General features: G+C 43.3%; 1 protein-coding gene across 1 annotated transcript; it reads left to right on the forward strand.

Annotated features, from left to right (window-relative positions):
• The first annotated feature begins 8946 nt into the window (after positions 1-8946).
• Positions 8947-16464, forward strand: Lsmem1 (leucine rich single-pass membrane protein 1). The gene is made up of 3 exons (XM_042684492.1): positions 8947-9073; positions 10585-10713; positions 16334-16464. The coding sequence occupies exons 1-3, from the start codon at positions 8947-8949 to the stop codon at positions 16462-16464; spliced, it is 387 nt and encodes a 128-aa protein (XP_042540426.1).
• Positions 16465-16809: the final 345 nt, after the last annotated feature.

Below are 16809 nucleotides of genomic sequence, written 5' to 3' on the forward strand. Positions count from 1 at the left end.
GAAGTCTCTGTTGCATGTGTTCTGTGCTTCTGATTTCTGATAAAAATAAGGCATTGACTCAGAAATGGAATTAAAGAACAAATTACCATACCAAAATACCGTAACTCCCCCAGTAATGCTTCTTATTAACTTTGAAGTAAGCCTGTTGTAACAGTTCTGGTTTGGTGCAGAGTAAATCAGTGTGAGTTATTTTTTATAGTTTTTTTTTTTTAAACCAGTATCTTGGGTGCGAAAATTAAGCACAATGTGATTTTCCATAGATAACTATATTTGCCAGAATATTTAAATGATGAAAGAAAGATCAGCTGTCAGCAGGGATGGAAATCAGAGAGAAAGGAAATTACTTACAGGTTCAGATCAAGTTATTCGAAAGGGTCTGGCTAGAGGATTCCACTTTGCCAGTCTTGCTGAATAAGCACATTTAGGAGGGAGGGTACAATCTTTGATGGATAGTTGCTAGTAACCCAGGTTTCATCAGCCCTGTTGGCTGTTCCCAGATGCCCTCATTTGGAGATGCCAAAGATAGCAGTCGCTGGGGTGACAAACAGCTGTGGGTTCAAGTTTTTAAGCCATGTGATTTTGTATCCATTTACCAGCAGAGCCTTTACAAGCCATCTGCGAGCTCTTAGTGGCTACAAATCACATTCAACTCCATTTTCTCTGCTAGCTCTTTATTCCTCACTTGCCAATTGCCATTATTCGTATTATAGCAAACTGAAATAGATGCTGCTTACACTGGAGCTTCACCAAGAAGAAGGAACTGTCAGAGTACTTGATAGCTAACTTGAGGTTGTTGTCTTAGATTTTTGGGGGGTGGGGGTCCAGGCCAATAATTAAGAGATTTTATTAGCTCTATGATTACTCTTAGTATTTTTGGTTTGTCTTTTTGGCTGAGATTTTCCTAGCTGGACCTCTGCTTTGTAAACAATGATTAAGCCTCAGTATGCAATTTAAGCAATAGCAATTACATTCTTGAAGGGGAAAAGAATGCTCAAGGATATTAAGTCAGAATCTAAAATTAACCATGCCATCAGTCACCAGGCCTAAAATAGAAGCAATGTTTGGAACAATGACCCCATGATGTGACACATACAGCGTTTTGTTCCTGGTCAAATATTAGTGCTTGAAATACGTATACATGGGTAATAAAATACAAAATACTTGTAGAAGGATGGTTTAGAAATCTAAGACCATGCCTCAGTCAGCACTTTGGGGCTTTGGTTTTATCTGCAAGTGGCTAAGATTTAATTCCCAAGGCACTTTTTATTCTAGTTGCTGCTGTTGCTATTTTTTGTTTGTTTGTTGGATTGATTTTTAAGTTTAGTGTCATGTCCAGTCACTTCCTCCTGGCTGCTCCAGGAAGTGTAGTAGGAATCCAGCACTATCAATACCTACATTCCAGTAGTACCTCATCTAAAGCCTCTAGGGAATTGTGTGTTCTTCTAGTTACAATTCCTGATGAAACTATAATGTGTTTTATAGTTTCAACTCTGGGGGGGAAAAGCTAAATGAGTTTATGACTTTTGAGGCTCATTTTCTCTTGACTAATGTTCTGAAAGCCCCTTTCTCACAAACCAGAAGCTTGTAAAGATATTAATGAGGAATTGCTGGGTTTAGGTGTTTAGTGAAAGGTACAATCACATCCCCAAATATGAATGCTCCTAACTCTATAGTTGTTTTCATTCTGTTGTTGGGTATGAAAGGAAAACTTAAAAAAGAAAAAACTTTAAAAAGGGTAAATCTTGGTTGCCAGTGACTCAGACTTGTCACCACATCTACTCAGGAGGCTGAGATCTGAGGACCATGATTTGAAAGTCATGAGACTGTTATCTTGAAAAACAAAACAAAAACCAAGCTGGAAACTGTGAAACTGTGGCTTAAGTGGTAGAGTGTTAGCCTTAAACAAAAAAGTTCAGGGACAGCTCCTAGGCTCTGAGCTCAAGCCCCAGAACCAGAGAAGTAAAACTTTATAAAACGATAAAATTACTGCATGGCCACAGGCATAATGTTTATTATATTAAATACTGAAGTTCAAATAGATATTACATGAGCATTTTTGCACTCCATCTTACTACTTTTGTTGTATTTATTATACTAACAACATCAAATTCTTTTGAAAAACAGACTTTAAATCTTAAATATTTTAGGGTCTCAGGGACTTTGGAACCTGGCATCCTGGATTTGAATATGATTGGTCTTTAGTCTTAGGTATTTTTAGTCTATTGGAGAAGTCAAAGACACAAGCAAAAACTGCAATCAAATATTGAGTCATTCTATTAAGAGAGATTGAGTAGAAGAACCAACAAAGGCACAAAGGAGAGACAGATTTGTTCTCCTTTGTTAGTGGTGGGGATATTTGCAATGGATTTAGAAAGTGGATAAGGAGGAGTTGTGAAAAGGAATGGTATATGAGGTAAGAGCCCATGAGGAGCAAACAGCCCTGTTCAGCTCTGATATTGCCAAATGCACGGTCCTAAGCAATTGCTTGCTGACCTTCAGCATCTTCATTTGTGGGAAGAGTGAAAGTCAGACTAAAGCATATTTAAAATCCTTTCCAGGTGGGGCACTGTGGCTCACATCTATAATCCTAGCTACATAGGAGTCTGAGATCTGAGGATTTCAGTTCAAAGCCAGCCCTAGCTTTAGAGGCTGTAATTACCCACCAAAAAGCCAGAAGTAGAGCTGTGGCTCAAGTGGTAAAGCCTTGGGCATAAAAGTTCAGGAGCAGCACCTAAACCCTGATTTCAAGCCCCAGGACTGACACACACACACACACACACACACACACACACACACACACACACACACACACACACCCTTTCCAAACCAAATTCTGTATCACCACTAGAAACAGGCAGGTAGGACTGACACACACACACACACACACACACACACACACACACACACACTTTCCAAACCAAATTCTGTATCACCACTAGAAACAGGCAGGTAGGACTGACACACACACACACACACAAACACACCCTTTCCAAACCAAATTCTGTATCACCACTAGAAACAGGCAGGTATCTGAAATCAGGCACATGAAAGAGAAGGCTTTTTTGCTCTTTAGAGCTTGTCTTCCTGAAGCCTTTTTTCACATACTTAAATGGCCACAGCTTTGTTGTGCTGGACATATTACTTTAGGCCTTTCCTTATGTCTTCTGTCTTTTCAGAGTTAAGCTGTGCTGTCATGAGAGAATATTTATTACCTTAAATGTAAACCTTAGTTTAATAGAAAACAGGTGAATGAGGCCTGGAGTCTACAGGCTTCTGTGGCATAACTTTGCTAAGGTTTTGTCCTGGAAACATAGCCAGCATCTAGTGGCTGGAGGATACATTTGAGATTAAGAATCTTGCTACATGGAGTGCAAATGAAAAATTATGATTTTGGGTTAAAGCCTCATGTAATTAGTTACATTAATGTTTTCTTTATTCCAAACCTTTATTGCCACAGGCTGACTAACCTAACTTTGTACTTACATTTATACTTAGTCTTTATGTACAAGAGACTTGGGACATTTCATCAAAAAAAAAAAAAAAAAAGGGAAGAGAAAAATTAATTATAAAAATCAAAGAAAAACAGACCCTGGGAAATGACCTGGAATTGAGAAACCTGAGGAGGTGGAAAGAGCACTCTGTGTAGATAAACAGGACATCACCAGGCCATCACAAGGATAATCTTATCACCCGGTATGATAAGGTTGTCTTACACATTCAACTCCAGGACTCCTAGCAAGCAAAGTTAGCAGATGAGCCATGCACATATGACCATATGAGATGATGCTAAGCCAAATGAACTCCAGACGTGGACACCAGATGTTTTTCTTTGTTGTTGTTTGTAATGTACTATCTGATTTCTTGTTTCTTTTGTGTGTTCTTCCCCTGTGGTATATCCCCTGTTGTCACAGTATTTGATTTTGATATCCTGGTACTGTATATACATTTATCTGAATTAGGGAAGGGAAGTGGTGTTGTGCCTAAGTCACAGGACCCCCACCAAGAAGACTACCGAGAGTCAGACTTTACAGCTGGTTTAAGGTTTTATTTAGATGGCTGCAGCTCGGGCCTCGTCCTACACTCCGACACAGCGGGGCCTAGGAGGAGAGCCCCAAGCTAAACATTTGCAAGGTTTATAAAGGCACACAACCAACCAGGTGTTTGGATTACCACCACGTGTTGCTCTGCTAGACAGAATTTTCTGATCTTAGGTTTAGTTTAAACAAGCAACAAGTGGTCACTGCCTCAAACTTTAACCCTTCATTACCCCCCCCTTGACTTATGGTCCTGAGACACAATCTTGTGGCTCCGGCCCAAAACTAAACTCTAACAGCTCTCGATCTTGACTAGTCCCTCTCTGACCTTAGCTATGTTGTCTTTTGCTATTCCTGAATGGTCAACGTAAAAACAACACTCTTCTCCTGGGGCAGCACAAAGTTCCTCTTGTTGTACTGAGCAGCTTCCAGGAGTTCTGCAAATACTAATAACAATCAGTCCATTTTTCTTTTCTTGAGACGTACGCGGAGTGGTTGGGTAGGATGCGTGGAGACTTCCCATGTTTCCCCACGGATGTCCAGGGCAAAGGGGTCAGCCGGTCTGGCGTGGGAGCAGTGGATCCAAGCAGCAATGCCGTCCACCTTAAGGGCAGTGGGTGTAGCCAGTAGCACCATGTAAGGTCCCTTCCACCGTGGTTCCAGAGATCTCAAGTTGTGCCTTCGAACAAACACCCAGTCCCCTGGTTTAAGTGAATGGGCGGTAGGAATAGAAGCAGAATCATATAATGCTTTTAGTTGAGGCCACATACTCTTATGCATCAGCTGTAAATAATCAAGCTTACACAGAAATTCAGTATCATTCAAATCAGCAAGCAATTCAGTCTGAAGGCTAGGGATAATGGGTGGAGGGTGTCCATACATTATTTCAAAAGGAGTAAAGCCACGCTGATAGGGTGAATTTCTTACTCTAAACAGGGCAAAAGAAGGAGCGATACCCAGTCTGCGCCAGTCTCCAAGGCCAATTTAGTTAAGGTCTTTTTTAGAGTCCGATTCATTCTTTCTACCTGCCCTGAACTCTGGGGTCTATAAGCACAGTGCAATTTCCAATCCGTCCCCAGTGCCACGGCTATTCCCTGACTTACTTTTGAGATGAAGGCCAGTCCATTGTCCAACCCGATGGTGGATGGGAAGCCATACCTGGGTAGGATTTCTTCCAGTATCTTCTTAGCCAATTCATTTGCGGTCTCATGCTTTGTTGGGTAGGCTTCAACCCATCCTGAAAAGGTGTCTACAAAAACTAGCAAATATTTATACTTCCCAATACACACCTGGCCTATCTCCACAGAGGTGAGCTCCTTTTGTAACCGGTTGATTGGGGGCATTGGTGAGCTGACAGGCTTTACAATTTTTAACAATGTCCTCAATGAGTTGATTTCCTTGCCTAATTTTTACTTGAGTGTCGGAGCAAGTCCTGCATTCTTCGGGTTCCCATGTGAGAGACCCGATGGATTCTCTTAAGAATCCCCTTGCCCAATCTTTGTGGCAAGATAAGTTTCCCCTCACCACTTTTCCACCAGTCTTTATTTTCTTCTCTGCCCCGGGGTTTATAGGCCAGGGGAATTTTCTTTATCCACTCCAAGTTTTCTTGGGAGTACTGAGGCTCAGGAGGCAAAGCTCGTGGCCCTGGGTCTACTAGAATCAGTACTTCTGCTCTGGGCTGGAGGGCCGCCTCCTTAGCTGCCTGATTGGCCAAGTTATTTCCTTTGGTTCCCTTTTGATGGCCAGGGCAGTGCATAATGGCAGTATTTGATGGTTCCCATAAGGCCCGGATGAGGCTTAAAATTTCTTATTTGTTTTTAATAGTCTTTCCCTCAGCTGTCAGCAGCCCCCTCTCTTGGTAAATGGCTCCATGGACATGCACGGTGGCAAAAGCATACCGACTGTCAGTGTAAATGTTTAGTCTCTTCCCTTTTCCCATTTGTAGGGCTTTTGTTAGTGCCACTAGTTCTGCTCTTTGTGCAGATGTTCCCTGGGGGAGTGCTTCTGCCCACACTATCTCAGTGTCCGTGGTGACTGCTGTGCCCGCGTACCTTTTTCCATCTTGTATGAAACTGCTGCCGTTTGTGAACCAGGTATGCTCGGCATGCGATAGTGGCAAGTCCAACAAGTCTGGCCTCTTTTCCTTGGCCCGGTCTCTCTTTTCATGCTAAATTTCACGTTCTCTGTCCTTCCTTTCCGGTCTTTGCTCCTCTGTCTCTCTCTTATTGTAAACCTTTTCCACTGCGGCTACTAGATCCCTAATAGACTTTTCACCAAGTCTGACTAGAGCCTGCAACTTTTGCTTTATGCCTGGTGCAGCTTGATTTATATAGGCAAACATAATCATCTGAGCCGACTCCTTGGTCTCAAGATACTGACTAAAAGCTTCCATGAGCTGCTCAAGATATGCTGCTGGACTTTCACTTCCTCCCTGTCTAACATCATAAGCTTTGGCTATATTAGTAGGTCGGCGAGCCGCCACCTTGAGACCTGCCAACAGAGCCTGGTGGTAGACAAAGAGTCACTCCCTACCTTCAACCTTATTGTAGTCCCATGTTGGTCGGATCTCAGGAAAATAGGCAGCGATCAGGGCAGGATCCGTGATGGGTGCTCCTGTGGAGCCAGGGATATGTTTCTGGGCCACCTCTCAGATACGGTCTCTCTCTTCGGTGGTAAAAAAGGACCTGTAAAAACTGACTACAATCATCCCAAGAGGGCTGATGAGGAAAGAGAATAGTTTCAAGCAAACGAATTAAATCCTGGGGTTTCTCAGAAAAGGGGGCATTTTGGGTGTGCCAATTGTATAGATCACTGGTAGAAAATGGCCAATATTGGAGTTGCTGTTGACCATCCGCATCTACAGGACCTATGGCGCGTAAGGGAAAAACAGCTGCATTAGATCGGGGGTTGATCCCATGGCGTCGTCCAGTGACTGGCCCCTCAGAAACTTTAAGGGCAGGTGCCGAGGGTTCTATAGCTCCCTCCTCCTCTTGATCATTCTCAGGTTCTGCAAAAGGAACCTGGGAAGGGGAATATGGGGGAGGAAACATTTCTTCTTCCAAGTTATCTCCCTGAAAAACGGGGGGGGGGTACCTTTTCTTTTCCTCTTTCTCAGCTTCTTTTTGTAAGTCTAGGGGCTAGATGGAGTGGTGCCCATGGTTTCCAGTCCCGTCAGTCGTACAGTCCAAAAAACAATTAGCAGTACAAACAAGACACACGCAGGCCTGACAGTTACGAAGTGGAGATCTCCCCAAGTGGAGACTCCTGTCAGGCGGGGTTCCACACCCATGCCCCACAGCAGAAGGAGCGGACCCACAGTGGGCGGGTTAGGAGGCCCTCTTGGTCAGTTCCGGCCCAACACTGAACCGACCCCCGCCCCACAATTCACATGGCAGGGTTCCAAGGACCCCCCTGCCCCACACGGTGGGGTCCAAGGACCCCTGCTCCACAAGAGGATCTGGGACGCCTCCCAGTTCCTCCAGGGTTGTCCGCTTCGACAACCCTTTACACAATACGAGGAGCGGCCATCCTCACAAAGGAAAACAAAAGTACAGACAGACAAACGACAGGACAAGACAAATTAACAAAAACAGCGCTGTTTTACCTTTGGAGTCTGAGGTCTCGGGGGTCTTTGGAGGGATCCCGGGTGAGCCCCACTAATATGTTGTTCCTAGTTCACAGGACCCCCACCAAGAAGACCACTGAGAGTCAGACTTTACAGCTGTTTTAAGGTTTTATTTAGACGGGCTGCAGCTCGGGCCTCGTCCTACACTCGGAGCCTAGGAGGAGAGCCCCGAGCTAAAGATTTGAAGGGTTTATAATGGCACACAACCAACCAGGTGTTTGAATTACCACCACGTGTTGCTCTGCTAGACAGAATTTGCTTATCTTAGGTTTAGTTTAAACAAGCAACATGTGCTCACTGCCTCAAAACTTTAACCCTTCAGGGGAACAACAAAATGGTGAGACAAAGGACAGGGGCGGAAATTGGGGAGGAACCAATGCAATATGTTGGAAATGATCTGTACAACTTGGGGGGAGTATTGGGGGGAAAGTGGGAGAAAAATGAGGGAAGGGATAACAAGTTTGACAAGAAATATACTTATTACTTATTTAACTGTAACCCCTCTGTACATCAACTTGACAATAAAAAATAGAACAATAAAAAAATTTGCAAAATTGCCTGCCAAAGGAAATACTTTCTTCTGGATGGCAAAGCTTTTCTAGACCATGAACACTGTGCTTGTGGATCTTTTTGTGCCTGTCCAGATTCCTGCTGCCCTGCATTCTAGACATGCCTCCATGTTTTCCTTCCTTCCTTCCTTCCTTCCTTTTCTCCCTCCCCCCTCGCTCCCTCCCCCCTCGCTCCCTCTCTCCTTTCTTCCTTTCTTTCTTCCTTCCTTCCTTCCTTCCTTCCTTTCTTTCTTTCTTTCTTTCCTTTCTTCCTTTCCTTCCTTCCTTCCTTCTTTCTTTCTTTCTTTCCTTTCTTCCTTTCCTTCCTTCTTTCTTTCTTTCTTTCCTTTCTTCCTTTCCTTCCTTCTTTCTTTCTTTCTTTCTTCCCTTTCTTCCTTTCCTTCCTTCTTTCTTTCTTTCTTTCCTTTCTTCCTTTCCTTCCTTCTTTCTTTCTTTCTTTCTTCCCTTTCTTCCTTTCCTTCCTTCTTTCTTTCTTTCTCTTTCTGCTGGTCCTGCCTGGGGCTTGAACTCAGTGCCCAAGCACTATCCATGAGCTTTTGTGCTCAAGGCTATCTCTCTACCACTTGAACCACAGTTCCACTTCTAGCTTTCCTGCCCTGGGTGGCTTTGAATCATGAACCTCATAATTTAGCCTCCTGAGTAGTGAGGATTACAGGTATAAGCCACCAGCACTCAGCAAGCCTCTGATGTTTAATATCAGTGTTTTCTTCCAGGAACAATGAACCATTCTGTCCAGGACACTGCCTCTCAGGGTGTGCATGAAGATGGAAGGCTCTATGTTGTGGATTCCATAAATGATTTAAACAAATTAAACCTTTGTCCTGCCGGATCCCAGCAGCTGTTCCGTATGTGTGCCTGGATTGGCTTGCTTACCATTTCTAGATTCAGACTGCCTAAAAGTAGCAAAGGCTAATGTGGATATATGGGGGTTGGGAGGGAGAACAGGGCACTGAGGATGCTCTTGGGCAAAGATACAAACTGCATTTTCTACTTACAAATTACCCAATTAAAGGATATGTGTGGGGACGGATACTAAAACAAAAATTTATGGAAAACAAAATGTGTATTAAAGTTAGAGCTGTCTGAGCTCCTTTGTTAGTTTGAACACTGGCATTTAGGTGTAATTGTCCAATAGTCATTTGCTTTATAAAGACATTAATTTCAATTTCATATTTCATATTTACTCCAATTCATATTTGTCACCCCATACTAAAATCCTTTCTCAGCTATTGCTCTTTTTTTTTTTTTTTTTTGGGTCCAGTCGTGGGGCCTGAACTCTGGGCCTGGGCGCTGTCCCTCAGCTCTTCAGCTCAAGGCTGGCACTCTACCACTTGAGCCATAGCGCCACTTCTGGCTTTTTTCTTTTTGCTTATGTGGTGCTGAGGAATCGAACCCAGGGCCTCTGGCATGCAAGGCAAGCGCTCTACCACTGAGCCACCTTCCCAGCCCAGCTATTGCTCTTTTTTTAAAAAAGTTTTTCACATTTTTATTAGTGTCAGTCACTCATACCAAATGATTGTATTTTGACATGCCCCTAGAAGCATACAATGTCCCCTGGTCAGATTCGTCCCCTCTGTCACTGTTCTTTAGCCCCAAAAGCCCTTTTCCCAAAGCAACCTCAGCAACCTCCCCTTCATCGGTCCATTTTCACAAGTGTACATAGTATTCTGGCCACATTCATGCTTCTTCACCCTTTCCATTTATCTTCCCCACTCCCATTAGTACACTCATCCCAGACAGGACCTATGTTTTACATTCCTGTCATTCACTCTTTTTAGCATCTGCTCACTGGTCAAAGGAGGTTTACTGTGGTGCTTCACACAGTATTTTAATTGGATTGACCCCTCACTTACTCTCACTTGCCCTTTTCCCACTACCCTCTGTTATTCACCCCAGAGTGCTCTATCTTCTTACCCATAGGAGGTGTTCCACATGGAGCTCTGCTTACTGTGGGGGAAGGGAGTGTCTTTGGAAGAGGGGCAACAGAACCTCCATCTTTCCTAACCTTCCCTTCTTTATGCCCTTCCTAAGGAACCATTTATATTCTTACCCATGTTGGTATTCCAATTCACATTCACTTTATAGCTAACACAGTCTTCAGAATTTTCCAAACAAGTCCAAGGAGATAGCTTAAGCCCACTCATTCTTTGAATACCAATGTAGAAGAAGGTAAACAATGCCAAAAATTACTCCAGGCCAAAGACATTCCTAGTACATAAGTCACTTTCCAGGGTCGTTAGAGGGAAAATGGCAGTATTATTTATCACTCAGCTCTCTAAAAGTGGGCCACTCTTATTTTCTGTTGCCAAGTTGTATGCTGAGGACTTTTTGTCATTTTTTTCTTTGCTTCCTTTAGCGCTGGAGGAGAAAAACCCAGACCTTGGCATGAACTCTGGAAATGGAGGCCGTAGTCTGTTTTTCATGGGGTTGCTCATTGTGCTGATTGTCAGTCTGGCACTGGTGTTCTTTGTGATCTTTCTAATAAGTAAGTACCCGCTCCAAAGCTGTTCCTCATAAACAATGTTTAAGGGACATTGTTCCTGGAATGAGTCAGGCTATCAGAACTTCTATGGAAAGTCAGAGGGAGAAGGACCACTTTGAATGAACCCTGCTGTTCTAGGATAGGATGACCGGGACCAGCCCACAGCCTAAGTCCATGGTCCCAGATCATCACAAGCACCTATGGTACGTATTACAACCTAGATCCAAAAGAGACTCCAAGACACCCAGTTAAAAGAGCTAGGAACGGGCTGGGAAGGTGGCTTAGTGGTAGAGCGCTTGCCTTACATGCCAGAGGCCCTGGGTTCGATTCCTCAGCACCACATAAGCAAAAAGATAAAAGCCGGAAGTGGTGCTGTGGCTCAAGTGGTAGAGCGCTAGCCTTGAGCTGAAGAGCTGGGGGACAGCACCCAGGCCCAGAGTTCAGGCCCCACGACCGGACCCCAAAAAAAGAGCTAGGAACTTGATGACAGGGTACGATGGGTTTGTATAGGGGTAAGTTACATAGAGTTACATATACGAGCTATGCAAGGCAGGTTTGGCACATTTTCATTGGTTATGGTTATATGACCTTTAAATTCATTTGCTTTATATGGTATATATCGTATGTAATAATTTGCAATAGGCCACCCATAGTGGGACCACTCGGTGGTGGTCTTCAATTGGTGGACAGTGGTGATGTCACCTTTGGGCTCAGGGCCCCGTTAGTGAGGCAAGCAAGCAAGGTTACAGAAGCAAACTTAGCAAAAATGTAGCCTTGAGTCACAGGAGCATAGGCAAAATGTGATCTTGACTTGGTCAGCATGACCAAGACTATCAATGCTATTGGCACTATTACAGAAATGATCTTTAATATAAGCTCCTGACTAATACAGCAGCTCAGTGCAGCTGGTGATGAGCCTCAAGGCTGTCAGTAGCCGTCTGCAAAGCTGCCAGCTTGGTAAACTTGAGTGAGGGAGAGATGAGATGTTCTTTTGATTTTTAGCAAGGATGGAGAAGGAGCAAAGGCTGACTACTGGTCAGCCTTTGTCTGGGGTTTTTCTTTACCAAGAGGTTTTGCCCTTTATCGGTAATTTTGTTCTGTTTTCTGATTTCACCTTTTTGTTCTCATGGATATCTTTCTTTTCCAAGGGAAAGGGGGTTCAGGGGAGAGAGTAAATTTCCAACAGCAGGAGGGACTGAGGCCAGACAATAGGAGGGAGTTTCTGCAGTGAATAGCAACTCATATTACAGTAAGTATTTATAGGACACTTTAACTCTATATTGGGAGTCCCTTGCTGTCAAATGGTAAGCTACTTATTCTAGTGAATCCTTGGTTTTCTTTATTCAGTATATAGGATTCTCCATGCTCTTCAGGTCTAGACCAGAGAGTCATAGTCAGATTTCAAGCTCCCTCTCAGCTTCATCCCTGTATGACACAGTCCAGGCCGGTATCCTGCTCCTGAGAGAGCCTGACTTATCTGCTCTGAGAATATTATACCCACGAGTGGTAGCATGGGCATTTTCACACGAGCAAGTTGCCCTAGAGACACCCTGGGCCAACAGTGTTGGCCCCGGATGCCATCTTGTCCCTTTGGAATACTGTCTCTTCCTTGAACATAGCTCTCACCCACAGAGCCCTCTAGTTTCTCTTTCAGCTCATCCTTGTATACTTTTATTATTATTATTATTGTGAAAATTTGGTACAGAGGGGTTACAATTACATGGGCAAGATAATGAGTACATTTCTTATCCAGCATTGTAGCCTCCTCCTTTGTTTCCCTTTCCCATCCCTTCCCATCTCCCCCCCTGCCCACCAACTCTCACCCCTACTTCCCCCTTCTCCCCTCCCCCCCCCCAGCCAAAGTTGTAAAGTTCGTTTTCTGACATAACGTCTTGTACATCTCATTGTTGCAATGGGTCCACCTGTATCCCTATTTAAACAATTTGTTTTTTCCTTCCCCCTCCACAAATTATACCAACATCAAATATGCCCCATTTGTTAGGAAATGGAAAGACTTGGAAAAAATTACATTAAGTGAAGTAAGCCAGGCCCAAGGAAACATAGGTCCCATGGTTTTCCTTATTTGCAATAACTAGTATATGTCTGAGACAAGCAGAAACAGTCAGATAAGTTCATGTTAGGTGAAATGAACCCCAAGATAAGGATTCAAAGGTTTTTTTTCTTTCTTGTGCTTGTTTCTCACATATTCATAACCCCTGTATTCTTTTATCTGGAATTATTTCCACTTTCTCAGGCCATGTCAGAAGGCAAGACAGCTGTGGGGGTGGAGTGGGGGGTGGTCATCTGCGACATCTTTTGCCTGGGGCTCTCACCCTGTCCTTTTTTCTATCCTCTTATGCTTGTAGCTCTCAAAAGTTCTAAATGACAAGTATAGCTTGTAGCTCTGGAAAATCTCTAATTTAAGTTCATCCAGGAGCAGAGGAGTTGAAAGCCAAGATGAGATGGGGCTAACGCGCATGGTCCTTATCTTGGTGGTCCTAAAGTTTGGATTCAGAGCCTCATGCTTGCTAGGAGGTGCTCTACCACTTGAGGCACACCTCTAGTCCTTTCATTACTTTTCTCTCCCCCATTCATTGAATGCTCTTTTGCACTTAGAAGCTAACGTGAATTATCCTTATAGTAATTGTTAACCTTCAAGGCCAGGAAGAGTATATGGGCTATTATTCTGAGATGTTATGGCAACATAAGTCAGTGTTCTGCCCTTTGCTATACTTGCATGAGCCATTATGGCTCAGTTAAACTAATCAGAAATTGCAACCCAAATGGAGATCTCTCTTCAGAGACATGTGTAGCATGATTAAAGAAAATGATAATAACTAATACATTAATGTTTCCTCAACTCACAGTACAGTGCCAAGCACTAATGTCTGGTCGTTTGCTCAAAACCTTCTAACAGCTGTCTAGAGCAGATCCATTATCATTATTATTCTGGTTTACTAATAATGAAGGCTTAATATGCACAGGGTCACATAGCTTACCATGCACTTAGATCAGCATTATTTTATTCCTCTAAATGAAATAAGGTTTATTTTGTGTTTTACGTTATTTTGCTGTATTTTATTTACTGCATTTGCCTTGAGTGTTTTATACTGAGGACAAAGTTTCATATCAAACAGATGACTAGAGAAGAATATCAGTTGTTGGGCAACTGATCAGTTGTTGGGAGGCAGAGATTGAGGAGACTGTGGTTCAAGATAAGCCCTGGGAAGAAAGTAAGCAAGAGTCCATTACAAAATCAAGCTGGGGGACTGGGAAGGTGGCTCAGTGGTAGAGTGCTTGCCTTGCATGCACGAATCCCTGGGTTCGATTCCTCAGCACCACATAAGAAGAAAAAAAAGCCAGAAGTGGCACTGGGGCTCAAGTGGTAGAACGCTAGCCTTGAGCTGAAGAGCTGAGGGATAGTGCCCAGGCCCAGAGTTCAGGACCCATGACCAACAATACAAACAAACAAACAAAACCAAGCTGGGCATAATTCCATCTACAAAGGAGTTGTAGACCCCAGACAAAAGTGAGCCTTAATCTAACAACAACAACTAAAGGCAAAAGGATTAGGTGGGTGTGTGATTCAAGTGGTAGAGTACCTGTTTAGCAAGCACAAAACATTCAATTTAAACCCAGGACTGCCAAAAATAAAGAAAAAAAGAAGAATGTCTTTATTGTATAATTTTCTCTGTCAGACATATTAGACTCACTTTAAGTGAGTTTGTCCCTCAACATGGTGAGTTTACCCTATAAGATGGTATCTGATATTCTTATTTTACTCAGGAAAGACTTAAGGAGACTTTATCTGTCCATCAGAGGCAGAGCTGTGGTGCCCTGGCATGAGACTCAGGAGCTGTGAAGCACTCCACTGTGTATGTGGTTTTCAGATAAGCCTGAATCCAGCCTAATATCAGAGTTGCCACAAACATCTTCAATGAACTTGATCTGTGCTCAATTTTAACAGGGGGCCATTTTGCTCTTGGTGGTGATCAGAGCAAAAATATATCATTAATTAAAGTGTGTGGACTTCTACTCTTTCTAAGTCTGGCATTTGTACACAAGAGAAATAAGACTACACTGTTGATGCTCTCAGGAAATGGCCAGGTCTTGTGCTTTAGTGATAGTCAGAACCATCATGCAAATGATGAATAATGAGCAGTGAAAATAGACTGCTTCCTGTGTTAATCTGCCTCTGCTGATAGTTTTTGACCAGTGGTTTATTCCACAGAGCACTAGTTCCAGGGAAGTCAAGTGTTTCTTTGAAGAAAAGGGCTCTGGGGTTCAAATAGTTCCCACTATTGGTCTAGGCAATGTTTCAGGTCTTTCATTACTTCTTGAGAATCCCCAAGGATAGGTAAGTACACAATTGTGGTGTAACATCTTTGTACATGGAAACTGCCCCCTTCCTCCTGCCCCTCCCACCTGGAAATTTATTTTAGAACCAGTGTACTGTGGAATAGACAGACTTAGGCAAACATGGTTGTCATTTTCTTCTGGGTTTGACCAATGTGGTAGAATTATAAAAAAGAAACATTTCCTGAAGCTGGTGATTTGCACATAGCTACACTGGAGGCTGAGATTAAGTTTCAAAGCCAGTCTTGAGACTCTTATCTCCAAGTAACCAGCAAAAAGCCAGAAGTGGATATATGGCTCAAATGGTAGAGCACCAGCTTAGATAGAGTTTTAAAAAAAGAGCCAAGTATAATCATGAGTTCAAACCCCAGTTCTAGCACACACACCCCCACCAGCCCACCAGAAGAGAGACATGTTATGTATTTACTTCAGTATTATTCTTTTATCTAAGAAATACATAGCATCTGTGTGGCTTAGCAGCAGTTAGTTAGCGTTCTGCTCTCGTGTCTTAGACCACATTTCATCCAACATAATTTTAGACATGAGAGAAGTAACCGCTGTGAAGCCAATTTATCCTAAGACCTTGAGGTGAACTTTAATATTTTCTATGTTCGTTTATCTGCTAGTCCCAGTGGCAAGTTCTTAGCACCATAGGTCTGAAAGGTATCTTTGAAAAAAAAATTGCCTGAAATGGATATAAGGAGTTCAAAGATTAGTACTGATTTTCTGCCACATTTGTTGGAAATCTGTGAGATGTAGACCGCCAAGGGTTCCATTCCTTCCTGCCCTGCCCCGCACACAGTCCAGTGTGGAGAACAATGTGCTCTATTCGGAGGAGTGGTCTGAAAAGAATTATTACACATTCATTGTGGGCTGGTGATTCACAACCAGCAGACACTTCAAAATAGGTTGAGACCCAAACAAATGTCACTCCCTAAATGATGGGAATAATAAGACAATAGATCAGTCACTTCTGGGAAGAAGTCAGACACACTGGGAATGGCTTTAGTTGCTTCCAGTGAGATCCTTCTTGGCAAGAATTTATCTGGAGTTGTCTAAAGTGAGCTAGCTTAGAAACCAGAGGCCATGGATAGCATTCACTTACTAGAAAACTTAGTCTTCATCAGAGTCTCTCCTGGCTTCTAGGAGCTGTGTATCCCAGAACAGAGGTTTCACACTCAGCTGAGTGCACACAATCAAGGGCTCTGACGACCCTAGTAGAACATACCAGAAATAGGTGTCACATGATCTGTTTTCCATTTTGCAGTTCAAACTGGAACCAGGATGGATGATGTGTCAAGAAGACTAACAGCAGAGGGAAAGGACATAGATGATCTTAAGAAAATCAACAACATGATCGTACAGCGACTCGATCAACTGGATTCTGAGCAGAACTGAAGAAAGCATTGTCCAAGAGCAGCTGCTCACAGCTGGAGCTGCTCCTTCCTAAGAGTGCCGGAGGTTAGGAACTGAGAAAGTACACAAAAGTGTGCACCAGGCAACAGATGATCTGGTTAACAAAATCAGCTGGGTTAGGATGTGAGCAGCGTCATGATGGTGGATTTGGAAATACAGCTGGGAAGGGGCAAACTTGATTCTCCTTGTCTGGTGGCTTCAGCTGTAGTGGGAGTTAGGGTAGGCAGCCAGCATGGAGGAGTTATTGACAGAAGTCCAGAGAATTCAGCGGTGCCCATAGAACTCTTCTTACAAAAGGAGCTTGGTTTAGAGCAAGTTCACCGCGAA

Source organism: Dipodomys spectabilis, unplaced genomic scaffold (assembly GCF_019054845.1).
Source record: "Dipodomys spectabilis isolate Male_0828 unplaced genomic scaffold, ASM1905484v1 ptg000089l, whole genome shotgun sequence".
NCBI classification, from domain to species: domain Eukaryota; kingdom Metazoa; phylum Chordata; class Mammalia; order Rodentia; family Heteromyidae; genus Dipodomys; species Dipodomys spectabilis.